Source organism: Eleutherodactylus coqui, chromosome 10 (genome assembly GCF_035609145.1).
Source record: "Eleutherodactylus coqui strain aEleCoq1 chromosome 10, aEleCoq1.hap1, whole genome shotgun sequence".
NCBI lineage: Eukaryota > Metazoa > Chordata > Amphibia > Anura > Eleutherodactylidae > Eleutherodactylus > Eleutherodactylus coqui.
The window spans coordinates 22,583,334-22,601,483 of NC_089846.1; the positions used below are offsets into that span (position 1 = coordinate 22,583,334).

General features: G+C 47.0%; 2 protein-coding genes across 5 annotated transcripts in view; one reads left to right on the forward strand and one right to left on the reverse strand.

Moving 5' to 3' along the window:
• The window catches only part of SH3GLB2 (SH3 domain containing GRB2 like, endophilin B2), a 44,752-nt gene extending 40,412 nt beyond the window's left edge, over positions 1-4,340 (forward strand). For all 4 annotated transcript variants that reach the window (XM_066580546.1, XM_066580547.1, XM_066580548.1 and 1 more), the window contains one exon: positions 25-4,340. In XM_066580546.1, coding sequence (XP_066436643.1) covers positions 25-132 — 108 coding nt within the window. In that variant the 3' untranslated portion in view covers positions 133-4,340. The remainder of the gene's footprint in view (positions 1-24) is intronic.
• Positions 4,341-4,373: 33 nt separating this feature from the next.
• NUP188 (nucleoporin 188) overlaps positions 4,374-18,150 on the reverse strand; it is a 49,240-nt gene continuing 35,463 nt past the window's right edge. The window contains exons 27-44 of the mRNA XM_066580544.1: positions 17,201-17,370; positions 17,053-17,122; positions 16,893-16,960; positions 15,376-15,568; positions 14,170-14,247; positions 14,000-14,085; positions 12,228-12,373; positions 11,308-11,489; positions 10,930-11,130; positions 9,727-9,819; positions 9,218-9,382; positions 9,004-9,141; positions 8,847-8,921; positions 8,549-8,752; positions 8,332-8,463; positions 7,287-7,360; positions 5,016-5,145; positions 4,374-4,930 (exon numbers count right to left, since the gene is read on the reverse strand). Coding sequence (XP_066436641.1) covers positions 4,754-4,930; positions 5,016-5,145; positions 7,287-7,360; positions 8,332-8,463; positions 8,549-8,752; positions 8,847-8,921; positions 9,004-9,141; positions 9,218-9,382; positions 9,727-9,819; positions 10,930-11,130; positions 11,308-11,489; positions 12,228-12,373; positions 14,000-14,085; positions 14,170-14,247; positions 15,376-15,568; positions 16,893-16,960; positions 17,053-17,122; positions 17,201-17,370 — 2,382 coding nt within the window. The 3' untranslated portion in view covers positions 4,374-4,753. The remainder of the gene's footprint in view (positions 4,931-5,015; positions 5,146-7,286; positions 7,361-8,331; positions 8,464-8,548; positions 8,753-8,846; positions 8,922-9,003; positions 9,142-9,217; positions 9,383-9,726; positions 9,820-10,929; positions 11,131-11,307; positions 11,490-12,227; positions 12,374-13,999; positions 14,086-14,169; positions 14,248-15,375; positions 15,569-16,892; positions 16,961-17,052; positions 17,123-17,200; positions 17,371-18,150) is intronic.

Genomic DNA, 18,150 nt, shown 5'->3' on the forward strand with positions numbered 1-18,150 from the left:
ACCATTTACTTTCCCCCTTCCCAGTTAATCACGGTATACAGCCTCCCCGGTATGGACCCAGATTGGCTCATCGGAGAGAGGGGGAACCAAAAAGGCAAAGTCCCTGTTACGTACCTGGAACTCCTCAGTTAGACCGAAGGCCGTGCAGAATCTCTCAACAAGCCAATCGCCCCTAGGGGCTGTTTCATCGCTCGGAGGCTGCTGCTGCTTCTTCAAGTTCCCCGTTGTCTGTCCTTGCAAATCATTTCTCCACCAGACCCCTTTACTGTGTTTGCTCAGCCTCTAAAGTTTATAATCCCTTCCTGCACATAAATGGTTAAGCATCATCGCTCTATGTATCATTAGACAGTTCTGCTGTTGAGGGAGCAGCGCCAAGGCGAGCCCCATGACCAATATGCTTGCACTAAAGTCCTAGATTCAGATGTCACTGGAAGACGTGCGGGGCCTTGTACACCCCCAGGTCTGTCGCAAACCTAAAATGTATTGTTTGTACCCATCGCATTCATGGAGCTCTACAGGTGATCTCCTCTTGTAAGGCCAGCCCCGCCCCCCCCCATCCCAAACCTTGTAGTGTTCCTAGAAGATCACTTTAACACCGCTATGCAGAGAGGAGGTTTAGGGCACCGGTTCCTGCTGCGTGAACCCCTCACTTACAATTCGTAGCCAAGCCATCTACATACACATATACGTTTCTACAAAGAGAAGGCGGGACTCCGCTTTTAAAGGGGTTGTCTAGTTGTAAATTATTTATGGATTGTCTCCAAGGATAGGTTATCAGAAGTAGATTGTCGTGGTCTGGTGCCTGGAAACCGCCTTCAGCAGATCAGTGCACTTGTGTACTGAGCTGATTTTTGCAGGAAATGAACAGCTCCATTCTTATTCCAGTGGCTCCGCTTGGTATAGCAGTGAAATGAATGGGACCATTGCCTGCAATACCAGGCCTGGCCACTACAGTAAGAATAGAGCTGTCTGCTTACTGCAGAAATTGGCTCGGTGTACAAGCATGGCAGCAAACAGCTCATCAGTGGGAGTTGTGGGCAATGGCCTCCTGCCAAACTACTATTGATGATCTATGCTGAGCCCAAGCGATAAATAATTTACAACTGGACAAACCCTTTAGTAAAAGCTTTTTGGTGTTCAGTGATGAGTAGGTTTTATCGATCAGTGCTGGAAAGGCATGTAAATGTTTGCAACCATGTATGGCTCCACTGCACTCACTAATGAAGCAGCTGTGCAATGGTCTCTTAAAATACCATTTTGTACTTCCAGCGCCTCTATGGTTAGACTAGATCACACTAGTCTGATCCTGTAGTCAGACGTTACTCTGCCATCTGGCTGCAGGTTGGCAGCTAGTAAAAGTCTGAAGACATGTTGGCGTTGGATGTGTGTGATAGCGGGGCAACTTTCCCTAAGGACGTTGAATTTCAATAACCCCCACAAAAAAAATCTACTATGGATGATCCATCTTGGGGATAGACCAGCCCTTTAACTCCATACATGCACAAATGTTTGTGTGGATGGATTAGATGAATGATCATTGGACAGGAGCCTGTAAAGGAGTTTTCTGGCACTAAACTACTACTGACCTATCCTTAATGGCTGATCAGTGGGGGGTCTACAACTCAGAATCCCCCCTGAGCAGCTGATTGAAGAGGTTGCTACACTTGGTATGGACCGAAGGGACCCCAAGCACTAGATCCCTGCCAACCAACTATTGATTACCTCTCTTTTTAGGATAGGGTCATCATTAGTTTAGTGCCAGCAAACCCTTCTGCTAATTGAACACAGGATCTGACAACACAAGGCTTGTATCTAGTCTGTAACATAAGTCTGCATGGGAGCTGCAGACAAAAGTTATATATTTTTAATAAGGACTATATGTAAAGCTGCTTAATTTGGGGGGAGAACTAAATGGATTGGTGCAATAGATTCCAGCTAATGTAATCCCGTCTTTGAGTTGCTGATAGATAGATGTGGTTTTCTGTGATGTCAGTATTTTCACAGAAGGTATGTAACTTGCTTCTGCTGCCTGTGAGTCCTGCTTCCGCTCCCACACACGACCGCTCCTCCTGTAAACATACTTATAAGCGCTGTCCATCAGTGTGCGGGGCGCACAGGCTCCGAGCCCTGCCGGCAGTCATACAGCTTCTTCTGTGAAAATACGGACTTTGATTTAAGGTAGTTCTATCAGATCTCCCATCTTAAAGATAAACTCCCTCCTCCAGAGTAAGCCTAGTCCCAGGGAGCAGGTACAGTCCTAGGCAATGCATTCCGAATTAGGGGGGAGGGAGCTCCCTGCCATATATGTTATATTAGGGGGGAGGGAGCTCCCTGCCATATATGTTAAATGAGTTTTCTAGGGCAATACTATTAATGGCCTATCTGTGGAATAGGTCATCCTAGCTGATCGGGCGCCTGCTCTCAGCACCACACAAGGCTACAGCGTGGAAGCTGCTCTGACCCCCATGGAGACACCAGTATTTGTAATTGCAGGCACAGCTCTCATTAGAATTAATGTGAGCCCCTACACCGGGGTCGGAGAGCCAGCTTCAGCCCTCTGTGGAGTTGCACTGATTGGCTACAGTTCCCAGCTGATCAACTATTGATGACCTTTCCTGAGGATTAATCATCAATACTATTTCCTTAGACAACCCTGTATCACCTATAGGCACCCAACGCTAAGTCTGCAGAACTATTGGATGATGAGCCTTTCATACTCGCCTGCCTCCCCGCTCCCTTGGTGTCAGCCCTAGAAACAGACGATCGGTTCGTGCTTTGTACTCTCCGCTGTAGTCGGTGTGTACTGACTGCGGAGAGGTGGTCAATGCACCAATTAACAGGACGGAGCCTAAATTCACACGGGTGAGCGCTGGATCAGGCCCAGAAACTCCAATTGAGATTGTGCTTTCGATTTTAACATTAGAAAAGTCCCAATGAAAAAACCGCAGCGATATCAGTGTTAAAAAAAAGCTAGTGGGTAAAAGCCCTAATAGTAAGGGACTGGGAGACAGGTCGGTATATGAAGCACATCCCTGTTCTGTGAGCCCATAAACTTAATTTATAGTGCCTATAGGTGATAAGAGAGGTTGATTAAACAGGTGCCTAACTATCATCTGTCACCCATAGGCTAGATTGTCCTCCATTTATTCTAGACATTTACTGATTCCCTATCCTCAGGATAAGTCAATAGTTGAGCGGCAAGGGTCCCCGACTAGGAGTCCAGTGCATGGACCAAGGGCCTGTTTACAGGACTGAGGCAAAATTCACAAAGACGAGCGGGATTTGGGCCAAGGAGCAGTGCTTTCTCCTACACTTCAAGCTCAGACCCCTAAAGTGGATGTTCAGCCCTGGTAGACTGGAGGGTCAGCTGCTTGGCAGTGGTCCGCTACTCTGGATCCCCACCAATGATCGAGGACAGGTCATCAATAGTAAGATGCCTAACATACCCCATTATTGCATCATTAAAAGCTCAATGTATATTTTGTGGATGACTGTGACATCCATCACACATAAGAGACCATGTGGAAAAAAAAGTGTTTGTTTCACTAAACTCCACAGAATCTAATAATGTGGTCCCGCTTGGCGGGATACTGGACATACCAAACAGAGGCCAAAAGGAGACTTCAGCATGTATGACAGGAACTTTCCTGCTGTACACACAACATTAAAAGGGGCTTTCTGGCCAACACCAGGATACTCCAGGGCTGGAATGGAAGCCGCAGCGACTGCAATTACAAGTGCAGCTCCCACTGATTCCAATGAGAGCTATGCCTAAAATTATACACACGCCGGCCGCTACCTGCATCAAAAGCAGCGGCTTCCGCTCTGATCCTGGAAAAAGCGGACAGACCCTTCCTTCCGCCCTACACTAAGGCCACACAGTCATAGCTTCAATATCCTTTTCATCTGATGGTATAAGTGAGATCCATAGGCAAAACTGACCGAATGTCCCACCGTGTGCGCGCCTCCTCCAACACCGCGGCAGCAGCGGAGAGACATTAGAATTAATTACCTTTAATCGGCATGCAACCTTCCCTTGCGCCGGTGCAGCCATATTGATACACGCATACCATGAATGTACGATTTGTAGCCTATTTCTACACCTTATTATATAGTAGCTTCTCGCCTCTATACCGATGATGTTGCTCTCAGGAGACGCGGGATCTGCATGCTCACTGGAAGATAATTAGTTCTAATGTAGAGTCTGCCCGCTTCCTGTTTTCTAACGACTGCGCCCGTCATCCCGCTTTATTGATTTGATTCCTGAGTGTTATTTATTGCTTGTCTGCATTTTCCTATCAGTGTTTGATTAGATATTAATAAATTCTATCATTCCTGCACAGTGGTGGCCGGGACTGTTCTGTACACACAGCTCTGGAAATGTCTTTACTGTCAGTATAAATACAAATGGCAATAGTACAAGGAGAAAATAATAAAGCAACAGTACAAAAAGGAAGTGGAACACAGGCAAATCAAATGGAGCGCTGCATGCTTGCCAGCGTGGGCACCGCAGGGGTGGGCGGCATCCGATGGGGCTAAACCTCATGCAGCCCATGTATGATGATGCAGCAGCGTGACCGTCTGTTCTCATAATGATCCCTGGTTTCCTTCATCGTTAATGGCGATGTCTGGTTTGATATACAGTCATGCTGTGTACCTTTTAAGAATGTTTATTATGGTCCAGGCCTGCTGATGGCAGTTATTACGTACACACCTTTACCAAGGCCCCCGCCCGGCATAGCGCTCAGTAGTCTTATCTTTGTACGTGCCTTATAAAGGCCTGAACCAGCTGGATGATGGGCTCCTGTGCCTCAGGGGCTGCCTTAGTAGAAAGTCCTGATTTAGGCTGAGGCGAGGGAAGGACCCCCGCAGCAGGAGAAGACGGGACCCCTCGCCGAGTGTAACGGTTCAGACTAGAGAGAAGGGTGCTCTAAAGGAAGACAAGAAGAGGATGGTTTATCTGTCTGTATATAGCATGAGAAAGCTAGTAAGCGGGTGCAGCTTGGGATTCGTACCAGTTCTGATCCGAGCTCCTGCTTCATCCGCTGCTTGTCCCGGGGGTGTACAGATGGGTCCCTCAGGTAGCGCACCGCTTGGGAGATGGACAGGTAGAAACAGTTCTCGATAATAAACAGCAGCAGAGGCCTGGGAAGCACAGAACACAATGTTGGGTACGAAATCTCAGGTGCTCAACGGCTGCAGAGGTCACTGAAGGGTACAAGTGACATTCTGTATCGGGATGGATCAAAGCACAAGTTGGTTAGGACAGCACCTCTAAAGATGGAGCCTGAGTGCAGTCAGTTCCTTAGATGGAGAATACCTGCTGAGATATGCAGATAGAGAAGGTGCTTTATGTGGGTGGCACCCTGTCCCAAAAGTTAAAGCAAGGAGAAGTTCTGGGGGGTCAGAGAACCCCAGGGGAAGATAAATCTAATAGCGACAAAGAAAAAAAAAAAAAACTCCTGCACTCAGGGGGCCCAAGTGCTACAAATAGATAAACACATGTAGAAGGACATAAAAGGACTTCTATGAGGGGTCAATAAACCAAGATGTTAAAGAAAATAGTGGAATCTTAGTATATTGAGAAGGTGAAAAAGGAACATGGGAAATACATGGTTACACTCACATTTTTAACCATGTATTAAGTATGTTATTTTTTTTTCTCTGTTCTTTCTCTTGTGTTACTCTTATCCTTGTTTCACCTTTTACGGGTGGATTCAGATGACCGTATATGGGCTCGGTTTTCACGCCGAGCTGATATACGGTGTCCCCATCTGCAGGGGAGTGGGGTAGGATGGAAGTGCCAGGAGCAGGAACTGAGCTCCCGCCCCCTCTGCACTATTTGCAATGAAAAGGAGGCAGGGCTAGGTTTTGAGAATTAGCCCTGCCCCCATCCCGCCTCTCCCTATTGCAAATAGTGCAGAGGGGCAGAGCACTGCTCCTGGCTCTTCCAGGCCCCCCCCCCCCCCCCCCCCCCCCGCAGATGAGGACGACGTATATCGGCTGGGCGTGAAAACCCAGACGATATACGGTTGTCTGAATCCAGCCTACAACTGACAATCCTAAATACCTTTTACCCCTGTACTTTAGATTTGTGCTTGACAAAAGAGTGGTAACAGCTCTGAAATGCGTTGCACTCTGTATGGTTTGTGTCAATATTCACCATCTATATATACTAAGATTCCATTATTTTTTTAATATCTAAGTGTTTATTCTGGTCTTCGGATCCCCGCCGATCAGCTGCTCTCAGGGCAGGAGTTCAAAACCGTCAAAACCGTGACACTGCAGCGAGCAGATGACTTTTGCAGCAAAGGAGTACTGTGCTTTTTATTGTCTTACCACAGTTGGAGCTATAGGCCCTAATGGGTGTACCAACGTAGCAGACATGGGGGCCTTCATTACGCCCCTGGCTATCATGACAACCCACTGTACATTGCTGTGGTTGCCGAGGAGGGTGACAGTCTCTGTCAGACACAATCGGTACTATAGTCACTACTGACCGTTGCACAAAAGTTTTAACTTCAAGGATCAGAATGATTTCAGATCCCAGCTGTATGCTCCGCCCTTGTGCCCACGCCACCATTACACCATCCTTACACCGCAGTTTTGGTACAGCACAAAGCAAGAACTGGTTAAGAAATTAAAGCCAACTGGACAATAAGGACAGTTTTTCTTTTAGACATTGAGAAGTGAGAACCAATCTGGGTGACTGATGTATTCCAGTAGTAGTTTCCACCGGTCAGTCTAAGGCCTCTTTCACACGAGCTACAAATGCATGTATGTGAAGCCTGTGGTTTCCAATGGGTTCTTTCACATGAGATAGTTTGTAGCCTGAAAGAACCCCTTGGAATCCATGAGCCTCACATACATGTGCTTTGTAGTGAGCTATTGCAGCTCGTGTGAAGGAGGCCTAAGGTCTCATTTACACAGCCGATAGCGAGTCGCACCTGAGATTCTCAAGCACACTTTGCATCGGACAGCACACAGACACTCCATCCGTGTGCGAGACACTGCGTGTCCTACTCCTGTGTGAACCACATGAAACTAGGACCAGCTTCCAATTTTCCATTTTGCACTTTTGGTGCAAGAGGAAAAATCGCCCGTGTAAACTAATCCATTAAACATAATGGGTTAATACAACATGCGGGTTCTGTGCATCGTGCAGACGCACAGAACGAGCGTGATTTTCTCAACTGTGCCTAGAACTTAGAAAGTAGTTTGCTTCCTCCATTACTAAACCTGTCTGGTGTGTCCAGAGCGCACATTTGTATTTTCACAGCACTTACTTGAGGTTCTTGCTTTCCTCTGAAGGACTTGCAGGAGCAGCAGATGGAAACGGAGGATCTTTTTTCTTGTCCATCTGTAAACACAATGATCATAAAATGGTCAGAATCTCCATACTGCTGTCAGGACCTGTGGAAACTCAACCCAAATTCAACCTGCATCCTTCAGTGACATTGAGGAAGAGCACAAGACAGAAGTGATTCTCTACTGTGCAGGTAGCCTGCTGCCAAAACCATCTACAGCCAGAAATGATCAACCAAGGCTTAAAGCAACTCTCCGGCCCCTGGACAAACAAAGATGGCCACACCAGCTTCTCAGACTACCTGATGTACACTAGGTATGCATCATTAGTCTAAGACACTGCACCTGCTATGAATGACTAGTGCTGCACTGGCCCATAGGAGCAGCGTGTAGAGTCTTAGACTACCAATGCATACTAATGAACAGTGTAACTGGTAGTTTGAGAAGCTGGTGCGGCCATCTTTGTTTGTCCAGGGGCCGGAGGGCTGCTTTAATATGTTCTACAAAGAAAGACGGGAGATATTTAATATTCAGACCCCACCAGCCTAAGATACCTTCCAATTACTAGAATTAAAGGGGTCGTCCCTGCAAAGGAACTTATCACCTATCCACAGGATGAATGGAGTGTGCACTATCACTATAAGACTGCTGGAGACAGACGAGGGCTGAACAGTCTGGGAATACCCCCAGCAATAACTTAACACCTATGCTGTAAATAAGTTGCAGAGAAACGTATCCTCTATTTAAGGGGCTGTAGTGACCCCACAAGAATCAAACCTATTTGGCTCCCTTCTTACAACCATATACAGTCTATATTCAGCTGTCTGATGGGAGCCAACAAGTGTACCACTTAGCAGGTGCAAAAGAGTCTGTGCTCTAGTGATTGCTTGGGGTCTCAGTACCTAGACCCCCACTGGTCAAAACTTCTGATAAGTCAGGTGTTCCCAAGTACAACTTTATAGTAGCTGAATACACAGCATCCATGTTATGGTGCTTCAACAATGGCCAGTGTTTTGCTCCCTTTACCTCTCCAAGCATGTTAAGCATCACATTTACAGTCGCCAGGAAGGTGCCAAATGATGGAACGACATCTGCATCAAATGCTGGAGTGCTGAAGTTCAAGGCCAGGAGCAGCTGATACTGTGCGAGGTCCAGAGGCTAGAAGAGACAAAGACGGCCATGTTATTTCCAATGTTGCCAACCGTGATGCTCAGTTTAGAACAGTGCGGTATTAGCTACTAACCTGAAGGATCTGGCAGAGATCTGGTGTAAAAGCTCGTAATGCGGCCAACGTCTTACTGAGGATCTTTAGCAGGCTGTGTTGGACAGAGCGCAGAGCTCTCAGCTCCAAGGCCTCACTTTCTGGTTTAGACTGCTTAGATGGGGTTTGAGGAGTGCGCTGACCGCGAGAAGTTGAACCGGATGTCACAGCTTCGCTACTTTTAATCTGATAACGTTTGAAAAAAATATGATCACCAATATGGGCGCACACACCTTCAAGTAATTTGCCACTCTATGATGGGCAGCGAGCGGGCACTCACCTGTAAGTAATGTTGCAGCATCTTGCGGCTGTATAGCAGTGAGGTGCAGGATTGGCACAAGTAACATAAACTGACCTGTGTGAAGTAACAGGATGGATAGTTACTATATATCCAGTATCGTGTCACCCATACAGATCATGTCGGTCCAAGTTCTCACCTGAATGTCCTTCATTAACTGCGGTAAGTGGAAATGCCATTCTTTGGTGAAGTTGGAGAGTTGCAGCAAGAAGCAGACCGTGTTATCAGCCTCTTCCAGGCAGGATATACTCTGCACGGTGCGCACTGCTCCGAGGCACTGGAGAAACAGAGATGGCAATCACTACAGACATCCACACATACGCAGTACTGACTGCTATAGGCACAGTCCTCACCTGTAATATCCTTTCCTGGTGAACACCGACGAAATCTAAGGCATCTGTAAGGAAATTATACCGCAGCGTTTTTAGCAGCCTTTCCATAAGAGATACAGTCAGTCGGTAGACGCCTGGCCAAGAGGGGGCATCCACAGCTTTACGGGAGGAGAGAGGCGGCTGTGCCTACAGTGGATACAATAAACACAAAAGTAAATTACTTTTCCTATAAAGAAGGCTACTCCCTCTCCGCAGGTTTGGGGATAACTTGCTTTGCAGTAGAATCCGATCACTGAGACACCCCAGCAAAAATGGGGCTTTGGCACGTCCTGAAGGCAGGACAGCAGCGATGGCACATGTGTATCTCCACTCCCAATGGGAATAACAGAGTTAAAGCGCACCATCATCTCTGGCGGTCCCAATGAGATGAAGCAGCGTTGCACATGTGCGACAGCTGCTGCTCTCACTTCCGGATCGGTGGGGTTGTAGCAGTCCTCACGTCTAACGGCATCGCATTGTGGATGTCTTACCGTGCTCGCTCCGTTTGAGCTTAGCTGGTAAACACTCAGCAGAGGCAAGCATATACTCTGAGTGATGCCAGCTCCCGCTATGGCCGCTGCACCCTGGAAATACAAATAAGAATGTCAACCACTATTAGTTATGTTGCATTTGCTCCACTTGACTCTCGCATGACACTGTTCTATGTGCATCACTGGGGTATATATGTAATATACACAAGGCCGAACTTAGGGTGCTTTTACAGGGGACAACCAAATGCCTGACAGGCCATCCCAGCACTTTTACAAGAGCGATCATCACTCAGTGAATGAAGGTGGAGCAGCCAGGGATCATTCTGCCCACCCGCCTCCATTCACAGTAACCAGGCAGTCGTTCATAGATAAACGACTGCCCATTTATATGTGCCGATCCGTCGTTCAAATTTTATGCATACAGAAACTGAATTACGAACAAATTTATCGTTTGCATTCATTTACACTGAACGATAATCATTCAGATTCTACCTGATCATGGGAACCTGAATGATTTCACCGTCCATGTAAAAGGGCCCTTAAAGGTGTTTTCTCACAATTGACATATAAAAGTCTGATAGGAGGGGGTCTCACTATTGACCTGAAGCGATACTGAGAACAGGTGTCCCATGTCTCCCTCTACTCATCACTGTGGGACTGCTGCACCCACCTGCAGTGACGTGAGCTTGAATGGAGCTACTGTTGTGCATGCTGTGCCACTCCATTAATTTCAATGGAGCTAACAGAGATAACCAAGTGTAAGTGCTCAGCTATTTCTGGCAGTGCCACTGAAGATCAATGGAGCAGCTCTGTGCATGTGAGATCTCGCTCCATTCAATCTCCTCCTTATTGCAGGCGGTACGGTGACTCTGCAGTTAGGGGGAGGGAACACAGGACCCCCACAGATCAGACTTCTTGCCAATCCTGTGAATTACTGATAAAAGTCAATTGTGAGACAAACCCCTTTAAATTTATATAGGATTGGCTCTGGTGAACGGCCATGCCGCATACATGTGGGTATAACTCCTCCAGGCTGCATAATAGTTGTATGCACAAGTCATATAGCTGAAGCATAACACTAGGTTCATACCCAGCAGAACTTTCGGCTTCTACCAGACACAGGTAAGATACAGAAAGTTACTTTCCACAAGGTGGGCACATGCCAGTCTATGTCCAGGCAGGTTACTATGGAAATGAACTCACCTGGTGTGTTTTGGCCAATGTGAACAACAGGTGGAAAGAGGCTTCACAAAAATGGAGGTTTTGCTTGCCCCGGAGGCTGATCTCCAGCGCGCTGAAAAGCATGGGCAATACAGGCAGCTGTCTGATGACCTGTAGCCACTGGTCTCCATCCTCGTCAGCCTGGCACAACTCTTTTGCCAAGTGTAATGCCAGCACACAAACCTTCATAAAGAGAAAATGTAGTTTAAAGCCAGAACATGATAATTCTATGTAGAAGCAGAGGACAGCATGCCTATCAATATGCCCGGCCACGGGATCCCCTTTGGACATCGCCAGTTCCCGCCTGCACTGGTTTTCACACATGGGGTCCACCCTGTCTTAGAATGGGTTTGCACTCACTGTATCACGTTGGTCTTTGTGCCTGGTTCTTGGCATATCGTCGGTCTCCATGCTGTCCTTGTCCTCGGCTCCATCTCCAGTTGTCAGTCCATGGCGGGTCTCATCTATAAGGGACATCACCTCATCCTGCAGATTCTCACATACGCTGAGGACCAGCTGCTGGTACTGAGGAATATTGCTGGCTGCAGAGAAAAGATTATACTTTACTGAGAGCTGCTTAGCGTTTCAAACCGCAAGACGTGCTGGAAAGAAATATTCCACAAACAGCGCCATCCTTGTCCATGGGTCGTGTTCGGTACTGCAGTTCAGTGGATAGACATGAAGTAAGGTATTGGTACTCTTCAGCTCCTGACAGCTATTATTCTGATCATCAAATTTGCATATTATTGACCATAGCCTGGGATGGGATGACACATCGTATCCTACGCAGGTCTTAGATAGGGAGAATCCGCTTTGAGGTTTAGCTATGATACTCAGTCACCACCCATTATTTTTTTTATCTTCCGTCGCCATAACTTTTTATCTTTCTACTGATGGGGTTGTGTGAGGGCTCATTTTTTGCGAGACGACCTGTGGTTTCTATTGGTACCATTTTCGTTCCTCCTCACAGTATATTAAAGCAGCAGTGGGTTCATTCAAACTCCAAACTGCAGTAGTGTGGCAAGGAAGAATGGAGGGCTCGGGACCCCTTATAGCAGTCAGTGTGACCGCCAGCAATCAAACACTTATCACCTATCACGTGGATAGGTGGTGTCTTCTTATAGGACAACCCCTTTAAACACCACTGTAGCCTCTTAATTCTGAGGAACCCCAACAATCAGGAGATGATGGTGTATCCAGGTGATCAGCCATCATTTCTAATAGTGGGTTAACATCTTTATACTTCCAAGTCCTTTTACTCTTTTTCACACTATTCTTACCTTTCATTTGCTTCATTTCTAACGTGCAGATCAGGACTGAGAAGATTCGGGCTTTCACCTTGTCCATTTGCTGTTTATCAGCCTGCAGGACGCCCTCCAGGATTCTCGCCAGAGATTTGATTATGTCCTCAGGTGAACGAAGCTCACTATCCGCAACAGAAAATACTGTCAAACTTGAAAATCCCAACAAGTGCAGCGTTGCTATTGAGATGCTGGGAACATACAATACTGGGGTATTATCAGATAGAGATATACTAGGACAAGTGTAACGTCTGACCAGGAGGTGCTCCCTATACATCAGCGTAATGCCCTACTAATTATAGGCTACTAGATGCCAATACATCCCGCTAAATAGTTCAAAATTGGGGTCAGAAGAAACAGGTCTTCAATGTGTCACTCAGAGAAAAAAAAGACTGTTCCCTAGAAGATACATGGAACGTTAAGGGGTATTCCGCTAATATCAATTTATTCCCTATTCACAGAATAAGCAATAGGGAATAACAGATCGGTGGGATGGCCACAAGAGGGTTTTCATACCCTGCTGTAAGACTGGCAATGAAGGGAGTGGCAGTGCATATGTCAGGCTACAGCTCTATTAATTTCAATTGGGGTGACCCACGTATTGGCAAGTTCACGCACTCTACTACTTCCTGCGCTCCCAGTGAAATGAATGGAGTGGTGGCCAAGCAGGCGTGCTGCCGCTTCATTCATTGCCTGTCTCACAAGGGAACACCGGATCCCATTCTAGCGATTGGTGGAGTCTTGCTGATCGGACCCCCCACCGATTAACTAGTTATCACCTGTGGACAGGCGATAGAGGGTATTCCCCTAATACAGAGTTAGGTATTTATCAGACTATAAGACACATGCAAGTTTAGACAATAGAAAATAAGAAAAAACGTGGTTAAAAGGGGTATTCCGAACTTAGATATTTCTGGCATCTATCCCAATAATGGGGGTCAGCTAACCCCCGTCCTGCCTGGTTATGTGGCCAGTGTATATGGCCATAGATGACTAAGGTAGTGTGACAAACAGATAAGCGTAGTTGTAGAGGCGAGGTATATTTCTCCCAGATTCCTCTCCTATGAGGGGTAACAGGGAGTGTATCACCAGCTGGCTGATTACGTAAGGCAGTGGGTGGATATTTAAGGAGCAGCTAAGAGATGAGTAGTTGTGCTAACTGGGGACACAGAAAGCTGGTCTGTGTGGGTCTCTCATACGAGCTGTAAGTATGGTTACTAAAGCCTAAGTTTTGTGTAAGTTATCAGAGAGAAGCGCTCCGGCTGGTAGTGAGGGATATACTGTGTACTAGTTACTGCTGCATAGGCAAGACTTTTCTTTCGTTCCTGCTGTGTTTTGTCTTATCTACTTGCAGCCGTGCTAATAGAGCTGGCCAAATATCAGTTTAAATCCTCCTCCTGGCTGATGACTTCAGGCCGGGTGAAAGAGATACGTGTCCTTTGAACTCAATAAACGTGATACGGAGCTAATCCCCTCCCAGTAGGAATACCCCTTTAATTTAAAAAGCTCAAAGCGCCTGGGGAAGTAGAGGTATTACTGCCCAAAATCCCCGGTGATCTAGGATACCACCTCTTCTTTAGCAGTCTGGTATAGACAAGGAGTAGAAGTTTGATTACTTTGTGGCTTAAGTAATTTACTATAACGGCCCCCTCTGCTATTGGTCTAGGGACCACCGCTCTTGGCATTTTGTGTCTTACAGTCCAAAATATAGAAATTCTAGTGTAAACCAGAATTCTCCAGCGCAGACTTACTTCTTCCAGCGTCGGAGTAAAATCATCATCAACGTGCAGAGCATGAAGCCGAGCTGCAGACAAGGAGCAGAGCTGGGGACCTGGAACTGCAGAGATTGGTGTTAATACCGTATACGGAGTGGATGTCACTCCAATAGGACAAGGCACACATCTGCCTGTAAGATAGTTACCAAGATTTCCGTTCCTGACAGGATGTCCTGGAAGAGCTCTTGCTTTACTTTAACGTCTGTCAAATGCATGACATCCGCCTGTTGTGGGAAGCAAGCAGAGATGGCGTCACGGCATAAAATGTATTCTCCAACAGGATTATATGTAAGGTTATAGTGAGGAGAACTAAAAGGAACCTAAGGGCTTCTCATATGGAGGATGTAAGTCACTGCAAAGCCCCTATATAACAGAAAGTATACACAAACTTTATTACAGAACTTACCCAAAATGAGTATTCTGGGAAAGTGGGTCGGGACCTGCAAAGTTTTCCTTAATGTAAGGCAAGTCCTCCAGAGCAGGTGATGCTTGCATGTACGGCACACGACTGCTGCAGCAATGATGTGCTATACATCTATGTGACTGTAAGAGTGACCCCTCTGACTCACTGGGAAGGGAGTGGTCTGGCCTAGAGCGTACCATATTAGTAGGGACCCCGTAGCTGGTGGGCCACAGAAGAGTTAGAGCTCGTCTGTGCCCCCTTATCTTCTGTGGATAGGACAAGCAATAGAGGTTAGAGCCAATCTGCTGTCCCTCCTCATCTGGGGGTACAGGGTGATCTGGTGCCAGCCCTGTATTCCCAATGTAAAAGGGTTAAGAAAATGTAGCTGAAAACCTGCAGAGCGGGAGGTTGTCACCCATGAACACCAAGCTAAAGCGGATTTATCTCAGTGCCTGCAGGAAGGGTATAGCTGATGGGAGGAACTCAGTATCTGCCCCCTAGTGGTAGCAGCCATACCCGCGGTCTTGCTGTGTCCTCCGATGACACAGCCGAAAAAGTTGCAAGTTACTCCAAAACTACTGCACTGATCCACACAGCAGACATATCATTATCAGTGTGACCAGCAGTACCTTATGCCGCTCTCCGTGAGGATTGCAAAAAGATGGTCATCGATTCCCTTTAAGGAAACCGCTGAACTAAGAGCCTTACAAGATTTCTGTAATATGGGATATGTGAAAAAAAATGTAGTGCGCTGTGCTACACTGCTTCTGTAACTCCCATTCTCTCTAATGGCCTCAGCTGTTGTGTTAACACCCAGAGAGATGGTCGGAAAACGGCGGCTAGATTCTTATCTCAGCCATGAAAAACTGAGATGGGACAACCCCTTTAAGTCATTTATAGGCAGGCGACGAATCTAACAGTAACTAGTCCATAAGACCTATGTACGTACATAATGTGTAGAAACGATGAGCAGTATACGCCAGGCTGACAGCAGCATCTGGTATTCTGTGAGCGAGCTGCAGCTGCCTTCCGTCTCCACAACACGATGCACCAGCGACTGCATATAGTTTGACCAGTAAGTAAAGCGTCCCTCTTTGGAGAATTTTTCGAGTATGCTCTTCAGGGACTTGTCCAGCGATCCCCTACACAAGGAGGAGGAAACATTAAGAAATTTATGAGATAATATACATCATAAACCAGTGTTCCCCAACTCCAGTCCTCGAGGACTCCCAACAGGTCATGTTTTCAGGGTTTCCTCAGTGTTGCACAGGTGATGTAATTATTGTCGGTGCCTCAGACATTGCCACAGGTGTTCTTACCATAGGATATCCTGAAAACATGACCTGTTGGTGGTCCCTGAGGACTGGAGTTGGGGATCCCTGTCATAAAGGGATCGCTCAGCTCTTCTGTGCTGTTCGTTGTAGTAACTTCTTCCAAACAAAAATTCTAGAGCATCTTTTCTTTCTCTATTAGGCCTCCTGCACACAGGCAGAAATTCAGCGGCGGAATTTCCCGCAGAACTTCCGCCCATGCCCGCCTGCATAGGATGGCATTACAAAACGCAATCCTATGTAGACGGCCACGATTTGCCCGAGTACAAACACACGCAGAAAACAAATTGCGGCATGTTCTATTTCTGTGCGGGGATCGCAGAGGCCCGCACAGGAATGTCTCTCCCGGCACCCCAGCTCCGCTCTGCGTATGCGCCGGCTGGGCGGCAGCCGGCACATCACAGAGCCAGAGCCGCGGGAGAAAGTGAAAGCCGCACTGGTGTCTGCAGGGGCACGGGTCGGGTCCTGCTGCGAGATTTCTCGCAGGGGATCCGACCCGCCCGTCTACAGGTGGCCATAGTCCTCCAGGAAATGTAGGCCTAACAAACAACTTGGTGTGACCATTCCTCTTGGAGCAGACAGCGATAAGGCTCATTTACACGGGACGATTATCGCACAAAATTCGCTCAAATGAATGAAAATGAGCGAGAATAGTTGCGTCTAAATGCAAATATTGTTTACTAGTCATTTACTTTTTGTTGCTCACTTTCAACCAGCATAAAAAAAATCACCGCTCACTTCTCGCTGCGTGTAAACACTCCCCACCTCACAGAGAATGTGAAGCGCTGAACGAGAAGTCAGTGATGCTCAGCGGTCACCTACCTGTTTAAATGCTCTGCACGAGTGCCAACAACTAGCGGTGACGTCGCTCGCTCGTGCGGTCCTTTAGCAGACAGTGATCCAGTATAAATGAAGCATTAAACTCTACACGGTCACACCCCATTGACTTGAGGAAAGTTAACACCCACTTGTCAATTTAGCTAACCATTTCCAGGAGGAATAACAGAGGAACAGCACAACGCAGGTCGAAAAAAAGATGCCCCAGGATGGTTATGCTATATAGGTATTTACTAAAACGGACGTCAGAAAAGCTTTCCAGTCCCGTTACATTTTCTACAGCACCAGATGGACGTACTGAATGGCGTAGTAGATCTCCAGGCAGATAATCCTCATGATGAAGGCGCAGGTCTCCAGTACACTCAGCTGTAAGAAATAAAAAAAATGGCAGATTTATGACTTGGAGGCACATTATTACATCACTATACGCAATACTGTTCAGTTGGTCATGCACTCACATCTGAAGATTCAGAGGGGGGTACAAGTGTCCCGAAGAGAGGGGCTGTCAGGTTCTCCCAGAAGTTAGGCCTAGGGGAGAGGAATAAGCACGCTCAGTGACCTTTGTTTGTTTCATGGCGAACACCTGATACTTAATGTATAACTCACTTGGTTCTTAGGACAGTCATGGCACTGTCCCGACGATCCTGCCATAAGGCGTGTAGGAAAGCAATGGCGTAGCGGTGCAGCTGAGGTGTGCACCAGAACTGGTCAGATTGCTGGAGGTCTATTAGGTCCAGTACGACCTGCAGGCAGCTCCACTGCCCCATACTGAACTCCTGCGGGACAAAACACAATTAAGATGCACGTCAATGAATGGTATAAATATCAAGTGTTGTCTGTTCTCATACGGATCCAATTTTAGCCTGCAATACTTTGTTTCAGCTTCTCTCCATTTTTAAGATCTCTGCTTGCTGTTAAAGCGACCATCCAGTTTCAGGACAAAATTTTGTCCTGGGACCAAAGGGAATAGTATTACCTTCTGTGGGTCTTCTATGCTCATGCCCCTCTGATCCATCGTTTACAGGTCCTGTTTTCAGCTATTCAAGATGGCCGACACAATCTTCAGACTACCTAATCCTCACAGTGCACTGGTAATGTTAGACTATACCTGCTCTCTGATTGGCAAGAGCTGCTCACATGATACTTAGACCAACGACAGAGGAAGAAGTCTCCAGATTGCTTGCCTCTGCTCGCCCCACCACCTGCGCTAGCGACCCTCTCCCCTCACATCTCCTCCGATCCCTCTCCCCAGTGGTTATCTCCCATCTCACCACTATATTCAACCTCTCTCTGACCTCTGGCATCTTCCCGTCCTCATTCAAACATGCTAAAGAAACCGACTCTTGACTTGACAGATGTTGCAAACTACCGACCCATCTCAAATCTCCCCTTTATCTCCAAACTACTAGAACGCCTGGTTTACTGCCACCTTATAAGCCTTCTCTCAGAAAACTCTCTTCTTGACCTCTTACAGTCCGGCTTCCACCCTCTACACTTGACAGAAACTGTCCTTAGAAAAAAGTGACAAACGACCTCCTGACAGCCAAATCAAGGGG